This window comes from Mycteria americana, chromosome 12 (assembly GCF_035582795.1).
Source record: "Mycteria americana isolate JAX WOST 10 ecotype Jacksonville Zoo and Gardens chromosome 12, USCA_MyAme_1.0, whole genome shotgun sequence".
NCBI lineage: Eukaryota > Metazoa > Chordata > Aves > Ciconiiformes > Ciconiidae > Mycteria > Mycteria americana.
The window spans coordinates 7,351,535-7,375,682 of record NC_134376.1 but is presented as its reverse complement, the minus strand read 5'-3'; the positions used below and the strand labels follow the sequence as shown (position 1 = coordinate 7,375,682).

At 40.0% G+C, this 24,148-nt stretch overlaps 1 protein-coding gene across 2 annotated transcripts in view; it reads right to left on the bottom strand.

Annotated features, from left to right (window-relative positions):
* The window catches only part of PRKAR1B (protein kinase cAMP-dependent type I regulatory subunit beta), a 102,226-nt gene that overhangs the window by 69,170 nt on the left and 8,908 nt on the right, over window positions 1-24,148 (bottom strand). For both annotated transcript variants that reach the window (XM_075515658.1, XM_075515659.1), the window contains exons 3-4: window positions 18,808-18,978; window positions 14,835-14,926 (exon numbers count right to left, since the gene is read on the bottom strand). In XM_075515658.1, coding sequence (XP_075371773.1) covers window positions 14,835-14,926; window positions 18,808-18,978 — 263 coding nt within the window. The remainder of the gene's footprint in view (window positions 1-14,834; window positions 14,927-18,807; window positions 18,979-24,148) is intronic.

Sequence of the window (24,148 nt, the reverse complement as noted above, 5' to 3'; positions counted from 1 at the left end):
TGAGCCAAACTAGGTCTGAGAGAGAAGGAAGCACAGGGTACGCCAATGCCTTTCCAGGGAGATTGCTCACTGCTTGCTAAAGAGCTCCCTAATGGCAATGAAACTATCCTGCCATTGCCAGAGGGTGTCACTACGGCACTAGAACAAAGCAACAAAACAAATAAAACGGATAAACAAGAAATGTGGAGAAGTTTAGCAGAAATAAGCTCTATGTAACCTTCGCATGAATTGTTCATCATTTCACCCATGGGCTTTACCAACATGGTTCTGGAGTCTAAGAACAAGATAACTCTGCATTTTCTTTTCCTCCCTGTATCTCTTGTGCTCTAATATGATTTCTAACACTAACTATTGGAAGGAAGAAAGGAACTACCTATTAGAGATGTTTGCAGAATCTCCATTGTTCACACACAATTTAACCTTGTTTTTCATGAAAGCATCCTTTGAAAAGGAAACTCTTCTAAATGCACACCGTTCACATTCACAATAACTGTATTCGTCACGCAATTGTTTTAATAGGAAGCTGCTGCAAAAGAAATCTAAATTTTCTGACATAATGATATATAGCCCAGGTAATTAAAAAGAGCCTACACTGAGCATATTAAAGTGAAGATCAGATCTCGAGTGCTGAATTTGGCTAAAATCCTGAACCAGAAGAGGAAGGAAGTCCCAAAGCCAAGGAGCACAAGAAATGAAAACACTCAGAAGCCAGTGAAAAAAAAAAAACCTGCAATATAAGGAAGATCCCAAGGTGCACCAAATTAGCAGGTTTGTTGTCTTTCTAGTCCAAATGCAATTTAATTATTACCAAAAAATGCCAGGAGTCAGATGACCATGAGCCTATACTAATATGGTGTACCACGGCCAAGAACACTTGATAGATGTTGAAATCTATGAAGAACTCAATTAGGACGTGTATGTAAGGGATCGGACATTAAAGAGGTGTGTATTGCTAGCTCCTGCTCTGAAGATGCCTGTCACTATCAGAGGGTGGGGTGCGTGTGAAAAGGAGAGCATTAAGTCCCAGATGCCACAACACAACACAACACAAAGCAATTGAGCAGCTTTATTTCAGCTGTATTTTAGTACCAGGGTAAACCAACTGACCTTGCTGAGGACAGTGTTGATTAGGAAGGGCTGTTCCTGCAAAGCTCTTGTCAACCTGTCAAGGAATCAAACCCTGTGTTCTAATAATAGAGCAATAATTTCATATTCTTGGAAATAAGTTCTAGTCAAAGCACGAGATTTCATAAATAAGAGAGGAAACATGACACACGACATACCATTAAAGAACAGCAAGTAAACTTGGACGAAACACAACTTATCACTATTTTAAGCCAAGTTTCTAAAAGCAAAGGAAAATCTGCATGGATGTGGTAACCATGTTGCAGAAAGCAGTTGCACGAGGAACATGGGTCAACTGCGGTGATGAAACTGTCAGGACTTGAAATCAGGGCACTGCTACAATATTTTAATATAGCAAATCCACTCTATCGTGGTGAAGGTTCAGTTGGCTGTTCTGGGAATTATTAGGATGTCAAAAGGCCAAAGTCTGTTTCTGGATACTGAAAAGTAATTCCCATTCACCTCATAAGGTAGTGATGTGCCTCTGTTAGGGAGAAGAAGAGCAAGCACTTCAAAGGTAACAGCAAAGTCTTGTTACAAATCTTTTCAACAACAAATAAAAAAGACAAAATTAAATTCAGAAAATATGTAAATCTGTTGTTTTGTTTCTCTTGTTTCTCCCTGACTTTTCATGACAAATAGATCTCACAGACTATCAGATTTATGAAAAATATAAAAATGTGGAAACCTGAGCTGGAATTTGGCTTAATGACAGCAAACTTGGTCTTTCATTGAAAATGGAGAGAGGGATGTCAGGAGGTTTAGCCTTTACGTGGATCTTGTAGTAACTGTAAATATAAAATAGACTATCAGGACAGTAAAGTGCTTTCCCATTAATGAGAATTAAAGCTCTAGATTGTGCAGTTTATTCTGCTTACCTCCATTATAACATCTGGAAAATCAGTCAATTTATGTCAGCCTTTACTCTAGGTCATTCATTCACGTGAGTAAAGAACTTTCAAATCCTCTGGGGTCATGATATAAATCTACTTTTTTCACGCGGTCATGTCCACAAACAGAAGAATCAACTAAACTTGACTCTGCAAACAGTGACAATAATAGCCAATCTTTTAGTTACTCAGGTGGCTCAGGATCAGGACCTAGGAGTACAGGGCACAAGAAAGTAGGTGATATATGATCTGTAAAAGAGTTTTTATAGGAAGCCATCACTATGCACTGCTTGGAAATACTGAAGCTTGGAAACACTTAGGAGCAAGCTTGGCTCTTTGGGCAAGAAAAGAGTGTTCAGTGCTGAGACACCCGTCTCATTGTCTGATCAGGGGCACCCTGCACGAAGCAAAGCAGAGGGCTCGGGGCTGCCATTTGCTGGGTGGTACCCCCTTCTCCATCAGTGGTCAGATCAGCCGTGTTGTGCAGCACTGAGAGTTAACTGATGAATAGATGCTAAAGCAGCTATGGCTTTCCTGATACTATCTAACACAAATTACAAAATCTCAGAGGCTCCTGAATAACATCCCATCCTTTGCAATTGAACTAAAACAATAGTTTAGCAAGAGACCCAATATGTCCCTATTTCAGGCATCCAAAAATCAGTCAGGCTCCAAGTTGTAACAGCTTGGCTTTCAGGCGTACCAAAGTCATACAAGCATTTTGTTCACAAGAGATGGTTGCTGACTCTTCATTAAGTGAAATAAATTTTCATGTCATCACATTTTGCCATTTTTGAAAAAATCCCACAATATTCTGGAGCACTTCAGAAAGTGCTGCAAGAACTAGTAACAGTGGAGAGCCAAGCTTGATCTGAAGGCTTCATGCAATGGAAAATCTGCCACATCCCGAGCTAATTTAAATTATGGATCAGTTCCCTGATTACTCTAAAGAGAAAAAACTAAACTTTTCCAGTCTCAATGTGCCCAAGTTCAGCAACCAGCTTTTGGATCTCACATGCTTCTGTCTATTAAAGAGACCATTGCTAGGACTTACCCTTCCCTTCTAGATATGATAAATTCACCTTCATTCTGCATCATTAAACTAAATGCACTCTCCACATAGAAAACTGGGAAGATGCTGAGTGCCTTAAAATAGCATCTGATGCTGTTTTCTGGATATGTGCTATTATATTTTCTATTTAATGCACCACACAGAGGAGCGTGTTATACTTTTCTAATGCAAATTTCATCTGTCAACAAGCATGTCTTCATATTGCTTATAAATCAGAAGTTGAATAAATATAAAAAATAAAATCCCTACAAAGTAAGTGATACTTTTGTGGGGTTTTTTTTTTTAATTTCTGAAAGCAAAAGTAAATTGACAACCCAATTTATTTTTCTGGCTTTGTTTTTAGAAGAAAAACAGAGAGAAAAGGAATCTGATGGTGCCAAAGGGTTAAAGTATCCCATTTCGGGCAGTCTGAATATCTGAATTTAGCAGCTGACAGTGCATGGTATGTCAGTCTCTTACAGCTGTTCCAGTTGATTCAAAGACCATCTTTGTTTCTTGAAATCTTAGCAACTGTTACTTTTTCCCAAAGACAATAGTAGACCAGCTGTTACCTCACAAGATGCGATGTACTTCAGGTCAAAGTCTTTAGTAAGGAACTTGTAAAACAGAACTAAATCATTGTTTGGGTTTGTCAGATTTTTTTTCATTAAAACAGAGTTAGCAGGCTAAGAGTCAAATAACTTACACTCAGTATTTCCATTAAGTGCACTGGAATGACAGAGAAATTTCATCTGCTTGCTGAGCTGAATCCTCTGTTTCTATAAGGAAAAAAGCCACCACTAAACCTCGTAGTATTATAAATTATTTTTTGTTTTAAGGTTGGTTCCTTTCTGTCTTTCCAAACGCAGTGTTACTAAGCAGATGTCATCTCATAATGGCAATGCACAAGTCTAACCATTCAGAACATAAGATGGGGATTTTCAAGAGAACCTTATAGGAGTTAAATGTTCACTTCCCACTATATATCAATCAACGTGAATATCTAGTTCCCTTAAGCTCTTTGAACATCCTCTTCTAAATGCATAACTAAGCAACTTAATCATACAGTTGATCCTCCAGTACCGGTACCGGTAATACTCCCACTTGAAGAGACGTAGGCTTTCAAAGCCATGCAAGGTTGCAGAATCAGTCACCTAATGAAGACTTATTAGAGTAGGAGTAACTGTTGACAGGTTACCTACAACCCTTCTGGGGGGAAAAAAAAAGGAAGCATCATTTTAAAGAGCTTTAGTTGAAATAAATTTAGTTGTGTTAGTCCATGCACAAAGACAAATTACTGCTCCCAACAAGCTTCCAGCTGCTCTCATGCAGAAGACAAAGACTTGCTGAGAAGAGTGGATGTTCTTTTATTCAACCTTTGTGTTTAATTCTGGAAAGCCTTAGCACTGAGTAACGCATTTTTAGAACCACTGCCAGCTAATTGTTGTGTAAAGAAGCACACAAAGGCACGGTCATATATACTGCAGTGGTAGAAAGATTTTACAAGGCCTGTTAAATTTGGCAGTAGTCTTAATATTTTTCTATTTTATATATAGAGAGACAAGTTTAGACTCAAAATTTTTTATGAGCATGCATGAATACTATTTGTCTCAGGCTTTTTTCTTCTAGATCTAAAAAGGATTTATGTAAATTATTTCTCTGCTTTAACTCTGTTTTTCAGAATGGGTGACATACTGCCCATATGTAAACCACTACTTTACGCAGAATTAAAAATAACTACCATTAGGAATGGCGCCACTAGTATTTGTGATGAAGGGTGAATCACAACCTCTGAAAAGCTACGAACTGACAGTATTTGTTTCTCAAGATAAAAATATCCATAAATACCAAATGTGTGTGCTTTTAGTTATGTTTAAGAGAATAACCTATCTACCAGGCCAAAAACTGACATCACAAAAAGTACATCCCTAGTACGAAGTCTGTACGCTGTCAGGCTGCTGTAAAGGGATTGATACTAAAGCAGATACAATCTGCTGATGACTGCTGGGAGCAGAACTTTGCGTAACTAATTTAAAGACTGCTGCCTGCAGGCACCACTATGGTAATTAAAGACAATAATTCTTGGGTAAATGAGATGGATGTACTGGAAAATAAAGTCAGTGTTAAATTCATGGCTAATCCTTGAATGGAGAATTGGATCATTTATTTTCCAAAGGGCTGGGCAATTCTACCTGGTTTCATTTCCATCTCTGCTGCCAGAGGACTGTTGTCTCCAAAATCCATAACTGTTTCCAGTTTAAGTAGTATTCCTCATTGGCAAGCTCCAATTCGCCAGGACTGAATGTGCTTCCATTTAAACACATGAATAGTTCCTTTGACATCCATAGTAAGTCAATGGAACAACTCACAGTTAAACATGCTCTTTTAAATACCGTGCTGAATCAAGGCCATAAACAAGGCATAAAAGGTCAAAGAAAAGCTGGATTGCCAGGCAGTTTACCTGGAAAATACCTTGGTGTTATGCAAAGAGGGAAAGCCTTGTTTAGCATGCCTTGGTTGATTTGAGAGATGAATTTCCTCTTCCTGGTTGCTTACAAGTAGAATTCAAAGGACTGGCTAATCATCGAATATGACTGATGAGCAGAAAAAAATCTCCCACACAGAGAGGTTTGGCACCAGTCTCTTCAGTACCAAATCTGTTCCATGTACACATAACTTGTATGTACACATCTCCTCTGCCCCCAGGTTACCACAGTCTGCTGACCATCTCCTGGAGTTCCAGCACAGGTGGGACATCCACGCCTCTGCAAACCTTCACGGGATGCAGCCCGCTCCGCTGTGCACCCTGCACAAAGTGCATTGGGAAGGTGCTGCCATCCTCCTCTCTCTGTTGCTACTCCCAAAAACGAGGGGAAGAAACCTGTCCAACTCCTTGGTCACAAAAATTCCTAATATAACCCAAGGAAGCCACGTTACTGACTCAACAAAGCCCTTCACCCCCCACTCTGCCATGCCTCGCTGTGCAATTTCTCTTTCATGTCTTACTCTTTCCTTTCATCTCTCATCTTCTGAGTGGCTTAGCTCTACATTTTGAGCATTCTTGGCAAGGAAGAATAGCTCATTATAGAGGTATTCACACCATCTATTTCCATCCTCTGACTTTGTCCAATGACTACTGAGGGAAATTAAGGTGCAGTTTTGCCATCGCTTGATTTTATTGCGGCCCCTGCTGCTGTCAAAAGGGAAGGTTCTGCCCTCCCCTCTCCTCCCTTCAGCTAGCCAAAGTATTTCTGCAGCCAGGTAGAGGGTGGGAGGAAGGACCTGATCTGACTGAAAACTAACCCTCCTGGGGAGGATCACTTTCCAGAGAGCTGATCCGGCTAACTGCAACCACGAGAGCAACAGGACCATGCAGCCAAGGTCTGGCACTCACTGTGTTACTTCCTCCCTTGGTACCAGCTCAGAATTGGCTTAAATCAACAGTGAAACCATACCCTGAGGCTCCTAATCGACATGTTTTGAGCACCAGCTAACTTAGACGCCTACAGCAGGCAGGGTAAATATCCTCCCCTAACATCCATGTGGTTTTAGCACAATGTGGACTCCTTGGAGATACAGAAATACTAATGCAGTATCATGGGAAGGGAATTTTTCTTGCACTGTTCTGCACACAGTAGGCATATACGAAGCACAGCCAGAAGCTAGATCTGTGTTTGTTTTTTAACAAAAGAGTTAAGTTACAAATGCAAGGAAAATACAGGATGTGTAATGACTATGTCATAGCTGTGGCATCCTGTTTCCAAAATATCTTGCTCCTGAATGGTGCCGTCTTAGGTTTCTTCCACATATATGAGGCTTTCCAGCTGGCCTGCAGCCAGTGCTTTAATAAAACACGGTGTTATGCAGAAATGAATAAAGCTTACAGCAATAATAATGTCCTTGAAATTCACTAATCACCTGAAGTTTCAAGAATATTTTAATATGAGATCAACAGGACAACAACTAAAATTCATCTGTTAGCTATGGAAAACAACTTTCCTCATGTTAGGTTATGCCTGTACTGAAAAAAGTGCCCAAGTCATTATTGACCTGGATAAAGAGTGTGTTTTCTGAATTTGAAGACAATACCTAGCTGTAAAGGAGCTGCAAGCACTTCAAAAACCAACATTACGATGTAAAACAATTACAAATTGAAGAAATGGTCTGGGAAAATAGATGTACTTTCAATAAAGACACAACAGCTAAGTATATTTGCGTAGGAGTAACCAATGGCATAAATACGTGGTGAAGATTAACCTGTTGCTGTGAAAATTATAAAGAAACAAGAAAGAGGTGGACCAACTGGAGAAAGTTGAGGAGAACAAGAAAAATGGTCAGTGGTCTGAGGAACTTGGTCTGCAAACAAAGATGGGGAGAATTAGATTCATCTAGCTGAGAAAACAGAAGATGTGCAAAATAACAATAACCCTTCAAAGAGATTAAAAAAAAGAGAAAAGAAAAATGTATAGAGAAAGAATACACTAGTCTCCCTCTACTGAGGATCCAAGAATTACAAAAATAAAGCTAAGAGACTTCTCCCATCCAGAGGACAAACTAAATTATGTTCAAAGAGATTTGCCTAACCTGTTCTTAACAATTATAGATTCTACAATCTATTTAAGTATCCTTACCACTAGGACTTATTACCACGTGTCTAGTTTACAATCTTGTACAATTTAAGCCTAATTCTGATGTTTTGTCTTCAGGAGACACAGATATATGATTACTGATTTCCCCTCTGTGGCAGCCCTTAATACATTTTAAGAACGTTATTGTGTCTTGTAATCTCTTTCAAATAGCATATGTTTATGCCCAGTAAGTCCCTACAGAACCCCACTTGGCCACCAATCATGGCTTACAAAACTGCATGAATTGCAGAACACGGATTACTTAAAACACACTTGTAAGAAGGTAGTAGAACCTTCTGAAATGCTAACAGCAAGATGGTGGTGTTTACAACAACCTGCCTCCAGTTTTATCTACAGTATCACAGCAGCATGTGCCCTCCACAATGTTTGGGAGGATGCTGGGAAAAGGGTAAGAATTTTTGCTTGAAGAAAACTCTTGGTTGGCTTGCATGCTCAGTACAAGTGCCAATTTTCATCTTTACATCTTGGCCCCAACAAGCATAGAAAATAAAAAATGCCCTTTATTTTCATACCTTTGCCATGCAGGCAACACACAAGAGTAAATGCAACACTGTGTGTTGCTGTAATAAATACAGCAGTTTTGTCTACTGTTTAATTCATTTGTTGTTGCTTTTTTTGCACCTTTATAAGAGCTCAATATTTTAGTAAAAGCATTAAATACAATTTCTGGACTCTTGTTTCCAAAGCAGTTTCACACCAGTATACTCTTCAAACAAACCAATTTATTATTAATCCAAGTAATAAAATACAAAAAAGTGTTCTGAAAGCTGTTGCAGGCATTACAGCTGCCTGTAGATTAGTAATAAAGAATAAATGCTTGTAAAAATTATAATATTAGCTAAAATGCCAAAAGTGGAGTCTGGAAGTGCATGTTAAATATTTATCTACTCTCTTTACTCCTTGATGAACAAGTTTTACATAGCTTTTACATAAAAATTTTACATAGCATTTACATACAGATATGGTGAACGTTTAACCATTCCACTTCTTTAAGCGGTCAGGAGGCTACCGAGCTTCTGAACAGGGACTGACAGATGTGGCTCATGACTCACAACAGAGCAGGCAGGCACTGGTGACATCCTGGAACCGAGAGTGACATTCCTGCTGCTCTCAGTCCTGCTCTCTCACCCACTGGTTATGCTTCAGTTATATTTCCTTCTCCTCCTTGACAATCATCAGCTTTGGGTCCAGCTTCCATTCTCACAGCAGGTCACCTCTGTGGCTGCTCCCTCCAGTAGAGACAGAACGTCCTGTCAATGAAATGATGAAAAAATATCTTTTATTTTTATCCACAGAAGGAAAATGAACAATCTCTTCCTTTTTTTTCCCCCTTTACTGTTCAACATCATGGCAAAGCCAAGTGGGTGTACTTGTATTCCAGCATCACATGCTGAACTGATAAAAATTCTTACTAGCTACACTGCCAGGTTAGAAGAGGTTAGGACAATCAGACTAGCCCCTTGTCACCAATTTTGACTTTGTACACCATTTCACAACTAGGAAGCCTTAGAGGATGTTAATCTGCTGGATATCCAAGAGTGGGAGAGGAAATAAAATGCTGCCAAGTTAAGGGTGTAATTCTGTCTTTGCATAGATAGAAATCATTCACTGCCTGCTGACTGAACAAAACCAAAGCAGCAGAGAGGGCATCAGTACAATGCACCCTGCCTTGCTGATTTCTCCCATATGCAAAACTCTCAAGCGTCACAGACCAAAAGAAGGGGGAAAGTTTATGCAAACTCTTACTGGCCTTCAGAATGGACCTGAACCATGAGATCACGTTGGAACCAGGAGGGATAAGATCAGCAAGGAACTTCTTCCCCTTATTCAGCCATTAGAATCTATAGCACAGTCCACCTAAGACAACGCTTGAATGTTATTAAGTGTAACTTCCCACCAGAATTCTGGAGGGACATGACAAAGATAGATGTACTTTCTGAAATATGCACTTCTGCAAAGTCTGTAATTTAATCTTTGAGTTCTTTTTATTAGGTACAAATGCCATAATCAAGGATTTTATTTAATTTTTTTTTCCTGGGACTTCCTCTTGGATCACAGGTGCAATGAAGACCAGAGAAACAAGATGGCTTCTGCCCTCAGCTGATGTTAAAGACAAACTGTTGCAAAGATCATCATCTATAAAAAATAAATTTATGTTTATAATGCAAAAATCCCTCTACAGTTAATGTTGCCATTTCATTTTTCCCCAGAATAATGAAAGAGAGGGTGAATGCCTCTTACCTGGCTCCAGCTCCACCGATGTTTTCTCTCAAGGCTGTTCACCCTTGAACAGACTGCAGAGCAATTCCTACTTCATCTGGGTGCACAGCCTGCATAGTGCTGTCTTCTGCATCAGAAGTTGTCCTATGCTGGAAGGAGCTCTTTCAAAGCTGTCACATGAGAAGCTGTTTTGAAGGACTGTGCATGTGTATGTGAGGCTTCGGTGAGCACCAAGTCAGGACCAGATAGGCACAGAGCTGCTGATCTTGCAGTGATCATAACTAGCAGGTCTTCAGAGTGCTCTCTGCCTTGGAAAACTGTCCTTTTGGTGGCCATCTCCACAGTTTCTGCATCATGTTTGCACACCAGTATGAACTATGCTTTTCCAAAACATCTTGCTGCCCTCACATCTGAGCTTGACTAACAAGCTCCGCTGCCCACCTAATAAAACCTTTTGAGCAGTCTCTTCCAAGAGGTTTTGAGTGGAGTCACGAAGGAAGTGGAGTACGGAAGAAACACAGAATGAAGGGGAAAACCCCCATGTGGACATAAGCCAGCCAATATGTCATCATATGGAGTGGGGGAAAGGAGGAGAGAGTGAGAGCACATGTGCCTAGGGACCTGCAGGATGATACAACAGCACTATCAAAATCCAAGCCCAACTACCCAGGCATTAAATACATCCTAACTGCAAAGTAGGTACATCAAGCCTGAACAAAGTGAAAGGGCTTTGCCACACATCCCAACCATGGAAGCAAACCCCATCAAAGCACATATGACATGAGGCTACTCTGAGAAGACCGTAACTCAGTTTGGGCTAATAACAAGACAAGAGAGGATGAGCCCAAAGGTAGGCACACTGACACACATCCATGTTCTCTCTGCAACTCACTAAGCCCTTTAGTCCATAATTAAGTCCATCACCCCCTTAACATCCCCCCTTTCCCCACAGCTCATAATATTTACCCTACCTGTGAATATTTCATAGAAATTTTGAATACAGTCCAGTACTTTTGTTAGATGTGTGATATTTCAATAAACAATCAAAATCAAACTATACCTATTAAAACACAATAAGAAATTAATTTCGTGAAGCCCTGATGTTGCTTTAACTTTTTACAGGTAGTTTCTCATAAATTCAAAAAAATTGTGGATAATGAGTATGTGATACATCCATGTAAATGGGAGGCTTTGTTGACAGTGTGCATGTAACAGACCAGCTCTAGGCAAAGGAGGATGCACAGAAAATATACATCAGGTGCACATGTGCAGAAACATAATTTAAAAGCCACACATTCCTGATTTTGCAAATGAGAACAACAGCTGTCTAACAGTTAAAAGCACATTTCCACTTCAGATAATGGGCATTTTGCCACTGGGTTTGAGAGAACCAGGACCCTCCTCCAGAGTTTAATCAAGATCTTATTGATGTCAGGGGAAAAGTCTCACGAGAAAACAGTGGACTGCCACATCACTTTGCAGAGCTGCACTGTTCTTTATAATATTAGCGACTCTTGAAATGAAAATTTTGGCAAAAGTTGATGATAACTAGTTCTGCTGCTTTTAGTACTGATGCAGTTACAGTTTCCCTTTTATTGCACTTTCAGTATAATTCTACTGCAGAGACCGTGTGTATGTGTGTGTGTGCATGTGTGTGTGTGCATGAGATAGACGGCGACCCTTCTTTAAGCATGGCACATGAAAAGATGCTATCTAAAATAAGACTTGAACAAAACTATTTCAGACACCAGTGCAAAAAGATACTTGTTTACCTTAACTTCAGCATGACTTCTCATGCAATCAATCATTCATATGGAATATCTGACACAGAGATAATATGCTACACACTGCCTTTATAAATAAGGGTTTATGTCAGACATAAAGACCTTCACAGCTGCCAAGCAGCAAGTGCAACACACGTCATGTGGACTGCACAACCATAGAGCAGATTAACATAAGTATCTTTTCAGAGGAGAAGGAAAAATATAAGAGTCATCCATTGTAAATGAGAAATTAAGCCCTGCTAGTCCATCCTTCCCCCACCTGAACACCTCCTACACCTTGGTGAATGGTCAACCACAAAATTAAATGAAACAATGATACTGTCTTCAGCAGAGAAAGCACTGAAGAAAATAAACACCAACACCACCACTGCAGCACAGAAGATGAAATATCCTCACCTAGCTTTCCACCATTCCAAGAGGACAGAACCCAAATGAAGGCATACACCACTTACTTTACTGAACTACGTATCTGCTACTAGGAAGAAAATGAACTCTATCCCAGCCAAAACCAGGACAATCAACAAGATACAAACTGGAATTGATGGTAATGGCATGGTCCAACTTGCTGACTTCTCCACACTTGACAAACGAAACCAGACAAGGGCAATAGCATCATGTCAAGAGTGAGCTCAGTAAAATGCAAAGGGACAACAATTTATTCGTTCATTGCAATCCTGTCTGCAAAAGCAGAATGCACGCGTCCTTCTGTGAGTTCCTTTTTTTTCCCCCAACGTCAGCAATAGCTTGCCGTGCTCATCATGAGGCTTGAATGAGGCACCTAGACACATCCTTTGAGCAAGGGAGATGGTATATAGCTGAATATGCTCCAGTGCACAGCCCAGAAACCAAGAAGCTTCTAAATCTTTTGACAGCAAAGACAGTATACACCTGCCATAGTTTGAGGACTGCAAAAGCAGATAGTCTACAACCCATCTGCAGCACACACATGGGAATCTGTGCACACCTCTTCACTCCTAACACATGTTTGTGCCAGGACAGTCTGGCTGACAGAGGTAAATGGGACATGGGGAATGGATAAGAGAGACCTTGACCATGATGTACAATCAGCACAGTGCAAGAAAAAGCACTTTTCCTTCAGTTTTTTCTCTCTCACCCTACTTTGATAACATATTACCAAAATGTCCCTTTTCCAGCCCTAAAACCTACCCTTCCAGTGCCTGTCACATTAGCATGACAAAGGTATAATCAGGATTTATAGCGGTTCTGTACAAGTATTCTCTGCTGTGGGTGAAAAAGCTAGAAGAAATGTGCAAAGTTAATCCTCTTCTAATTACTCCAGAAATCTGCATGCTAATATGATATCATAATAATTAGGATTGCAAAATAATTAAACTGTGTAAACGCCTGCAAGAGGGAGCAAAATTTGCACACTTGGAACGTGCTTTGACTGAAAACATGTGAGTAGCCCCACTGAAGGACTATACTGCTGATGTTCTGCCAGTACTAAAAACGTCAGTGTAGACAAAGTCTTTGTCCTTTCTAACCACAGAAGTACAGAAAAGTAGGGTTGGCAAGAACCTCACGACATCACTTAGCCTATCTGCTGCAAGGCAGGACTGACACTACTTATGTCATTCCTGGCAGACCATAGTCTAATCTGTTCTTAATGGCCTCAAGTGGTGGAGACTCCTCAACCTACCCAAGCAGTCAGAGACCTCTTCCTAGTATCTGACTTGACTCTTTTCTACTGCACTTTAAATCTGTTATTCTTTACCCTTTGGCACACACAGCAGTTTATTCCTCATATACCATTATTCATACACAATTATAAGCTATTATTGTGTCCCTCTGCCCCTAACTTTTCTTCTGCAGGCCAACCAATCCCATTCTTTCTTCAGAACTGATGTTATCTAGATCTGTGATCGTTCCCACTGCTCTTCCCTGAACTTCCTCCAACTGTTTATTCTTGAAGTGCAGTGCCCAAAACTGGACACTGTGTTCCAGCTGAAATCTTTCCAACACTGGGACATGTCTTACATGTTCTCCTGTTTAGCTACCCCAGTAAAACGTTAGTATTTTCAAAACAGCTTGACATTAGTGACTAATGTTCAGACCACTATTCACAGTAAGCTCCACACAGTTTTTCAAGGAACTACCAAAACTGCAAAACTGTCTTATAGGTATAAAGGTATTCTTCCTGCCTAAGTATACTTCTCTGCACTTGGCTCAGTGATAATCCATGCTGCTTTTACTAGAACATTTCTTCAACCTGTCAGCATAATTCTGAATTCTAGCCTCTTCTCTCAATGTTTTAGCAGCCCTTCCCATCTTCATGCATCTAAAAACTCAACACTCATACTCTGTTCCACCACTGAGGTCATTAATGACAATAATGATGAAAAACAGACCAACCCTTCCCACACTTCAATATACCTTTCCGTTAGAATGATGGACCATTGATAACTGCTATTTGGTATGGGTATCCAATCAGTTTTGCATAGACTCCATAGTGGTTTCACTGAGGACATGTTTCCCTTGATCGTTTATGAAACTGTCATACACATTAATGTCAAAAACATTACTAGAAGTCAAGCTGTTCGGCCTCTGTTGTGCCTTCCCTAGCTACAAGACTTGCTACTCAGTTGTAAAAAGACATTTTCAAGTTTTTAAAAGTCATGTTGTCCGTTACTGAACTCCTTGGTCTCCTTCAGGTGCTTACACATAATTTGTTTGTTCCAGTTTTTCGAAGAACAAAATAATTTACCTGTAATTCTCTTTTACCTCTTTATAGACATTATGCTTTTTCTTTCCCACTCTTCCAGCACTTGACCTGTCTTCCCTGAGTTCTCAGAAGTAACTACAAATGCTTCTGAGATTGCTTTAGCCAATTCCTTAAGCACTCCAAAATAAAGTTCATCCAGCACAGCTGATTTGAAAATATTAAATATCTCTGAATCCATTCTATCCTGTTCTTGCCCTTTTTTAGCTTGTGATTTTACCCTCTGTCATAATACCATAAGTGTGTGTGAAGGTGCATCTATTATGACTCAAATGCATCAGTGAGAGTAGTTCTGATCCTTGAGTTAAAATTTAATATAATTTCTTGTCCTCAGGTCAAGCTATAGATTCCTTTAAATCATAAAACACCTCATACCTTCGTTCATTGTCATCAAGATGAGCAAAGAGCACGTTCTTGGAGATGGCCTTTGCCAGAGCAGTCATAGTTTTATAGTCCTTTGGAATAACCTGTAGAGAAAAGAAGGAAGGGTAATTACATGCTTGGTTGTATTTCTTCATCGATCTTGAAATCTATAGAAAATTCCACTATTCAAGATAATGTACACAGTTTGATTTAAACACTGAGACAGGTTTAGGCTATAATATAAAGCCACTAAGAAAGTAATAAATTACAGTTTTGATAATGTGAGGATAAGAATTTATGTTCTCAATATGACAACCAGAAAAGAAATATAAGATCTGGGATGAGTGGGGAGAAGGATATCCATAAAATACTATAATTAGCAGGTACTGGCAGCTGCGTAGTCTCCTTTCAAATCTCTTGGACTGAGGAAAACATATTTCATATTCTTCTTCCCCCACAAACAATATCAGAAGTAGTCTAGTTTTAAAACTAGGGAATGAACAACATTTCTTTAGGTAAAAGGTAAAAATGTGTTGATTACACTGTACTTTTCAGTACTGGTTGTGGTATAAGGAACATTGCTCCTGAGAGGCCCACCTGGGTCAAAATCCTGTGCATTTGCTTCATGGCAAACGAGAAGGACTTGCATTTGAGAACGAAGAGGCATTTTTATTTGTTAACTGGGGAGAAGGCAAAAGTCCTGTTGCACATGAATTTGCTCAAAATATATGTTGAAATTCAGCAGTATGTTTTCATATTGGGTGATGGTTTTTTATAAGACTTTTGCAAGTTAGGCTTTCCATTTCGGTAAGCATTTTGGTAAGATATTAGTAAAGACGCTGTATCTCTGTATTTGCCAAGCATCTATTTCTGCCAGTCAGAGACTGTGATTACGAGAGATGCAAGAAATTTGTAACAAGGTTATGACTTGTAACAGATGTTCTTTGACTTCAGTAGTGTGATTTTCCTTAATAGTTTCATTATAACGGGACAGAATTAAGCCTAGCAAAAGTTTTAACTGTTAAATAAACCTTACTCCAATCTGAAGATCAACATCTGTTTGCCTGTTTTAATTATGGTACAAAAAAGGTCTGATAATGGACACTTATCTCTCACATTTTCTTATGACAGAAAGAGTATTTCTGTCTTATTTAAGGTACTACGTATGCTGATATGTAGTTTCCTTTCCTCATCCTGGAAAGGCAAGATACTACCCATCCAACCAGAAGAAGGATGTTTCAAATGGGAAAACTGATGTAGAACCAGGTCTCACAAAGAATTGATCTAGATTTATTTCAAGGGAAAATACTGCACTCTGAAGATCTAAAGTTAAACTCTGGCTTCAGACACCACTTATATTGACTGCTGTAGTCATTAGACTGCTCAAATTAAGTCTAGAGAAGCATATATGTATAAACTGCATATTTGTATCAGTGTGAAACGTAATCTAACTTAACTAAAAGTTTAAATTCCTTGATGTTAAATAAAATTAGCATTTGGCCAGTTTATTCTTCGTTTTTACCCTACCAGACAAACCCTGGATTGAATTGCAGTCCTGATCCCTTGCTCTATTAAGAATACCCTAGCTGTTCAGCTTACTGCTGATGAGCCAAAAGGGTAGATAATCAAATCACTAAGACATTCAACTCCAACCTTTCTGGCTGATTATGGAATAGCGTAGACTAGCCTTTCTCAGTCTAAATCTGCAGCAATGAAAGCCACAAGGCAGAGACTGAAGGGGGTCTGTTGGTGCAGGGACACAGAAGACACAGGAGAGATTCTTTAGGTGTCACAGTAACCAGGCATCCGACCAAAATCAAATGTCGGGAAGAATCGCTTGACCATTTCTTACATCACTCTTCCAAGTAATCATTGAATGTTCTCTTCAAGCTGATAACCCTCTTTACAGCAAGATTCCTATTCTGTTAGTTGTTAACTATATGTTATGTCAGATGTGTTGACAAATATTGCTTTCTCTAGTTTCAGGAATGAAGCAATGAAATAACCCTCCACAGAGATCTTCCTTTGTGCTCCTCAGAACGGAGCCATGCCAGGTGCTTGCTCAAATCACAAAGCTAAATCTCCTTTGATTTTCTCTCCAGTGACATAACTCATTGCACTGCCTTTAGCACTACTCATCCTATAGTTCACCCCTTCAAGGGATCCTTTAAATTGGCTTATGACCCAGATGTGTTTCTATCCAACACATGAATTCAAGCCAGTGGTTCTTCCTGGCTACTATCTAAAAATCCATCTGTTTGCAATAGTCTAACACAACCCTTGCCTTGCTTTTTACACTTTTAAATTAGTTTCATAATTTGTCCTTTCAGTGTCTCCCTTTATTTCTGTATTCTAGAATCTCTGTCACAAACACACATCCATGGGATTCACCACGGGATTCATCTGCTGACGGCAGAAGACAAAGCACTGACACAAACCCTCCCAGTGCTAGTTCTATATTTCTTGCAGCATCTGTAGCCTGACAGGAAACCATCCCCTAAATTACTATTATTTAGGCTCAGTCAGTTCCTAGGAAATTAAAAACATAACAGCTCTAGTCACAGAACACACAGAATATGATCTGTATTGCTTCTTCTAGCTCTTGCCTACCCATGCTACTGTCAGGGCTTATTGGCATCACTGTTGTAAAAGGAAGAAAACAAAATTAACTTCAGGTTCCTTTATAAACATAAAAGAATTACTCAGGGGTGTGGGAAGGAATATTTCCTTTGATTTTCAGAAGAGTCAGATGGAGCCCATATTAAGCAGAGACAAATGTGATCTCTTCATAGAAATTTTAAAGAGGATATTGCAAACTGCACAGAAAGAAAAGTGTTTGAAAGTGGCTTTTAAAATATCACACAAGTATTTTAACAGTGCAGTGCATTAATAGCTTGACCCCAGTGCTGTTAAAATTTACTGTATATTTGCAAGTGTTATTTAACTGCCACAAGAATACTCCTCCAAACTAGTTTTAGGATTAAAGGCTCTCCTAATTCTTTGTTTCTTGGGACAGAAATCCCCAGAGCAGCCAGTGAACTTGTATCATAAGTGGATGACAAAAGCACATCTGACTGCAAAGGCAAAAAGTATTCTACCAAAAAACAGTGACTGACAAAATGTATTCCCATAAAGAAAAAGCTCTTTGGGTTAAAGCTACTCCAGGCATGCACAAAAGCACATTAGTAGCATCTGCCAACCTTATGAAATGCATTTTTAGCCTACTCCCTAAACAAACATGACATACGCTATTGTAATGTCTGTCTTTTAATAACCTTTGAAAGCTTTGGCCAGTTTAAAAAAAAATTTGAAGAATTATCGAGAGATATCAAGGATATAACACAGCTAGATATTTTTGTGAGAAAGGCAGTTAAAAAAAAGAGAAGCCCAAATTAGTGATCCTACTGAAGAAATTACCGAATTTGGGATTGGCATTTCTTCAAAGACAATGGTCACATAACATCACCCAAGTATGGTCAACAGACTTCCGAAAACCCATGGGTTAGGTGGTACCCAGTCAACATGGGAACCATGTGCCTGAATAGTCTAGGGAACCTAAATGACCTAGGTTAGAAGAAAACTTGAGCTAGAAGTGACTTTTTAGGAAAAAAAAAAGCAGGAAATGCAGCAATAGAAAAGGCTGCTTTCCAAAACTCTGAGGTTCTGACAAAACTCAGAAGCTGCTGGAGTCTGTGAATATCAAGAAAATGGCTGAGAATTACCCACCCTGTTAAAGGGGGAAACAGATTAGCAGCACATCACAAAAAGGGGAATAATAGGGAACGCTGAAGCAACACTGATGGGGAAAGTACTTAGTCAAGGAGGCAGCAAAAGAACTTGAATGTGAAGAAGATGGTCAAACCATGCATATGCAGGCATGGGGACACCATCCTACAGGCTGACCCATGATTCTAAATTATGAGCAAAATATGAGTCACTTGATTGTCCTGTACATCTCAGAATCAGATAGACAGCAACACATTACCTTTCTGACGTAAGAAACAGCATCCTCCTCCGTGTACACTTCTGCACTGACCCCCCCTCTCCTGCGTCGGGCTTTTACCACTGGGTTGGGAGGAGGAGGGGAAATCTCATCATCATGAGAATCAGACTGGGAACTGGATTTCTGCCGAGCCAGTATTTGTTTGCATTCTTCCTGCAAGGCAAAAAGAGACAATGAAACATCTCTTACCCATGTAGCTAACTTGCTGGATACATTCGATTCACTCTTCTTTTACAACCCTCAGCAACCCCTTCCTTTCTATACTTGGATGACCGTCAATTTACATATGTGTACTGCTGAAAGAAAATTAAAAATTTAATGTGAGCAGCATGAAGGGCTGACACTAACTACAATGTGTGTGCAGGTATCATCACCCCAGTACTTAACCTGTTCAACTCTTTCGTACATGTAATGGAAACCAAAGTATTATAAACTGCAGACATAGGATTGCAGCCACTCCTGGCTGAGAAAGCAAAAGAACAAGCCTCTGTTGCTTACTCTCCAACATCACAGCTGTTATTTTCTCCGTTGGCTTGTACATATCTTTGCCTCTTGTACAGAGAACGTATCAGAAGTCACATGTCAATAGGTTTCTTCATCTTGCTCTGCTTTGCAGGCTTACTGTCACCAGAAAGAACAAAGATGCTCCCTACTCCAGAGTTTCTGCCATATAACAGATTTACAATCAATGGGACTACTTCCAAGCAAATAAGATCCAAGGTAGGCTCCAGAGGACTATGAAAAATGATGGCTGGCCTAGCACCAGCTGGCCAATAGAGAGGTTATTCTCCAAATTTCATGCTTATGGAACAGAAAGTAAAATACAAAGGGGAATCCCTGAAGAGATAGCAACAAGAGCAGGAAACAGTACAGAAAACCTGTAAGAAAGGATGTCAGAGTTGCAAGATGTTGTCAATTCATACACTGAATTATTTGACTTCTAAAGAATTGAGACAAACAAGATTACCCGTAATTACAGTATTTTCCCAGAGCCCTCCTCCTATTCTTCAGCTTCCTGGGATTCAAGGGAAAGCACACAGGAGTAAAATTCCCTTTGCGTCATCCATGCCACCTCCTGGCCCCCTGGTACCACCTCAGTCTGGCATCCTGCTCACAACACATCCCGCTGCCTTTGCTACCTCTTCAGTGCCTTCTTAGCTGGTTCCTGCTAGTCTTCGTTGACCCTGCCTAAGGCAGGGGAGAACTGGAGATGGGATGGACATGTTCAGTCCTCAGCTTGTCTGATGCAGGAAACCAAAGGGCATGTGCGGAAGATACATGAGCACTGTAAGGAAGCAAGCCGACCTGTGCAGCAGTGGTCCAGCAATTTTATTTGCTGTCATCTCTTACATTGCCGTAGGCATAACCAGTCTCAAAGTTATGTTGATCGACATACACGTAGCCAGCTATCATCCAACGACTCCCTGAACAACTCCAGTATTTTTGAGACAATTCAGATTAGCGGTGTTGCAGGCTACCCAAAAGAAAAGGCAGTAATGCTGAGGTCCCTGCGCACCCCATAAAACCAATGTTCCTCTGGCAGGGATGCCAGAACCTGGCCTCTGTCTTACACAATTAATTTCCAATGAGACTTTCCAATCAGAGCTAATACATGGAGTCAGTGGAGGAGGGAGGATCTGGGAGCACCAGTGCTAGACATGTGGCAGATTACCAACATAGCCAGTTGGTCTCATTGACAGAGGAAATGAGTTATAGTTAACTCATCAGGTATGACACCAGAAAAGAGCGGTACAGAAAACTGGCACAAGTTCACAATTTTTAAGCTTGCAAGAAAAACAGATGATTAATATATGTTTTGCCATTGATGTTTACAAATGTCTGACAAATCCAGTCATGCCACTTGTCTTTTCTGGTCTTATTCCAGTTTCTTTCTTCACCATCACTGACACTGTTGCTCTCATTAACCTAAGGAGCCTGTGACACCAATCTTTGATGTATTATTGCTACTTGAAATAAATAACTAAATAGTATTTCCCATGCTGCATAATTCAAAGTAACAAGTCACACATTCTTGTTTTGGTTAAGGGACTACTGAAATATTTAAGAGACAAGCACAGATAAAATGTAGAGGGCTGGGTAAAAGATCTGACTTTTCAAGGTCCTGACCTGCCTCAGAAAGTGCCAAGTGCTTTCTGAGATCAGTATTTTTTTAAAATTGGCATTACAACACCACAACTCCTGGGCCATGACACAGTTGAGCTAGGTGCTCTGACCAAAAAACAGAAAAAAAACTGATTTCAGATGTATGAAATCCTTACTGAAACTTTTTCATTTCCGAGTCAAATTTCAAATAGCAGCACTGGATATGTAAAAAATTACTTAGCTAGATTTTCCTATCATGTAAGAATTGCAAGTCCTATTAAAGCATTCTCATCAACTTCTTCCCTACTCCTCTCTGACTGTCTCTAGCTTCCTTAACTACAATTATGCACTTGTAGAAACACAAATATTTAAAATACAAATATGTGTGCTACGGTTATCATTATATTTAATACCTAGTCATCAAAACCAAACCTATGACTGAAGAATTTCAAATAATATTGCTCACTATTGCAGTTTATGTATCTCTTTGATAGTGTTAACATTCTCTGTTTATCTTAAATGAACACAATCAAATGCACCTGCTTTGTAAGCTTAACTGAAAGGTAATGAAGACCTTTCTGGCCAGTGAGCAGCTGAAAGTATACTAAAGTATACTAAAACAAGAAGGCAGTCAGGTAACTATTTAATGGTATGCAGCACTTACACAGTTCTTTTTATACATAGCATATTTACTCATAGAGAAGAGTAGTAGTTTGCCCCATTTGAATATCAAATACACACTTCTTTTTCAGTACACACTGTATAAAAGCACTTCCAAGGAATTAATAAATAATATCTCCTCTGCCGCAGCACAGATTTATACATGAAAGAAAGCTCAGTGAGATAAAATTAATATCACAAAGCATGCTCTTAAACCCAAATACCTTTTAAAGCCAAAAAGATATTAAAGAATTATAAAAGTGAGTTACCATATGATTCATTTTAAAAGGAAGTCTCTTCGCTACAAACTCCTTTTATATAAACAGCAGATAGTTGACTGGCTGGCTTTTCCATATGCCGCTATTTGTAGTCTAGGTAGGATTTCCATTATTGAACTAAAGAGTGCCTTTTGAAAATAAAAGCGTGCGCTCTGTCCTGGGTTAAGCTTTCAAAAAGCCGTCTTCCATATATCCTGGGGTAAAACTGCACAAATACAGCAAATATTTTAAAGGAGGAATGGACTCTCTGAAGAACAGTTCTTCAAACACTGATCTTCAGACACAGCTTGATGTGAACGCTCGTGCAGAACTCACTTTCAAGTAAACACCTCACCATCTTTTGTTGTCATGACAACAAGCGATCTCACTCTCTATTCGGATGGCACAGATAATTCACAATCATATCGCCCAATTATGTCCACCTTAAAATGAGAAAACACATGGAAGACACAACTGCAAAACAGTGTAATTGCCTTTGAACAAGCCCAAGTGAGCATCTCGTTCTTCCCTTTACACCAGGAACTGCGCTGGCTTCAGTGGAGATGCTCCTGACTTGTAGGACATGTAGGGTCTGATCCAGTTATCCATAGTCCAGTGCCATTTTGGGTGACCTTGCTCAGCTTTGAGCTGCCAGCTGAGGAGGACATGAGTCTCATGCTGTCCTGTGTCACATCTACCAGCCCCAGTGGACATCGCACATAATTCAGGGAGTCTTAAATGGCAGTAGGGGACCACGTGTGCACCGCTGACTGAAGCCTCCAGCATCACTGCTACAGTCCAATACAATGATATATTAACACACCCCAAATCTACAAAACAACATTGCTGCGTGGCAATAACACCCTATTTCATATATACATCATCTAATCCTACTTCTATTCAAACCATACTGCAAGTGACCAAAAACCTAGCTAAAGCTGTGAACAAAAGTCTTTCCTAGGATTTCTGGGGGAGATAGGTGGTGAAACTGAAATACCGTCACTGACTGCAATGATAATAAACTGGAAAGGAAAGAAAGTATACCATCACTGCCTCAAATTAAAAGAAAGAAGAACCAATAAATACAACTGCAGCAACCCATTTATCTTTTGAATGTCCACCTTCAGCTAAGATATTTGTGCAAGAGGCTGAGATATAAATCACAGGAATTCAGCATGCTGTCCTCAGCATACGGGGTCATCCCCTTTCCTGATTAATGTTTCCACGATTTTTTAATGAGTTTAAACACTGCAAGTGAAGCGGCCACAGTGCCGAGCCAGTTTTTAGGGTTACCCTTCCTTTCAGACCGCTGCTGAAGAGCACACACGCTTCCTGACCCAGAAGCTTTCTTCTCTATGAGTCGGAGCATTTCCAAACAGAAATTCACTTCCAGTAGTTCCTCTCCCGGTCTCTCCTTTCAGGCTTTGTCACCGCCTGGAAACTCAGATGTTTCAGCTGAAGGAAGGACAGCACCTGAGGAGGCTCCAAATCACTGTGCAGCTTTACAACGACATCCCAAGGAGACCTTTAAAAGCAAGTCAGCCGTTCGGTATCACTGCTCACTATCTCTGCTCTGCCTCTTACAATTTATTCATTGCATTCAAAAGCAACAACACAAAGTACACTCTAAATGAAATCTTTTCTCCTTTTATTTTTTCCTCAAGCACACTTGTAAAGTTTTCTGACTGACAGACATGGAATCCGTTTGCTATTTATCCACAGAAAATGTGCAGGATACTTCATGCGCACGTAACTAATCTCTCTTTGCACTGGAATTGACCCAGAGGAGATGCTCTCAATACAGGAAGGTTTCTAACACCGCCCCATCACTCCTGGAGGCTGACACAATGATTTATAGCAACTAACAAAGGCCAAAGGCAAAGCACTCCGCTTGGTTGGAAGCACGGACTGACTGATGCCATGACTGAAAGCTGGAGAAATCTGGGAGGTCTTAATGTCCTTTTCAGTCCTGTCTTTGTCACGCTGGACAACTCTACTATCTTTATGATCATTCAGCCTTGTAATCGGAGACTTTTCACACAATCCCAACTATTGTTCCACTGCCTTCCCGATGTGAAATGCCACCTTTTCTTCTACAGCATCGCTAAGAAATATCTTTAATGTCCACCCCTCCTACTAACATATTTATCCACTCCATAGTTATCCACCACTTCAATTACTACTACCGCATCCTCGGTGGCCCCTCTGTATCTCAGTTCATGCCCAATTTCCAATCTAGGCAAAATTCTCCTGCCAAAAATCCGCCTACTCTTCTGCCGCTCTAACTGCATCGCTTGCCTTCT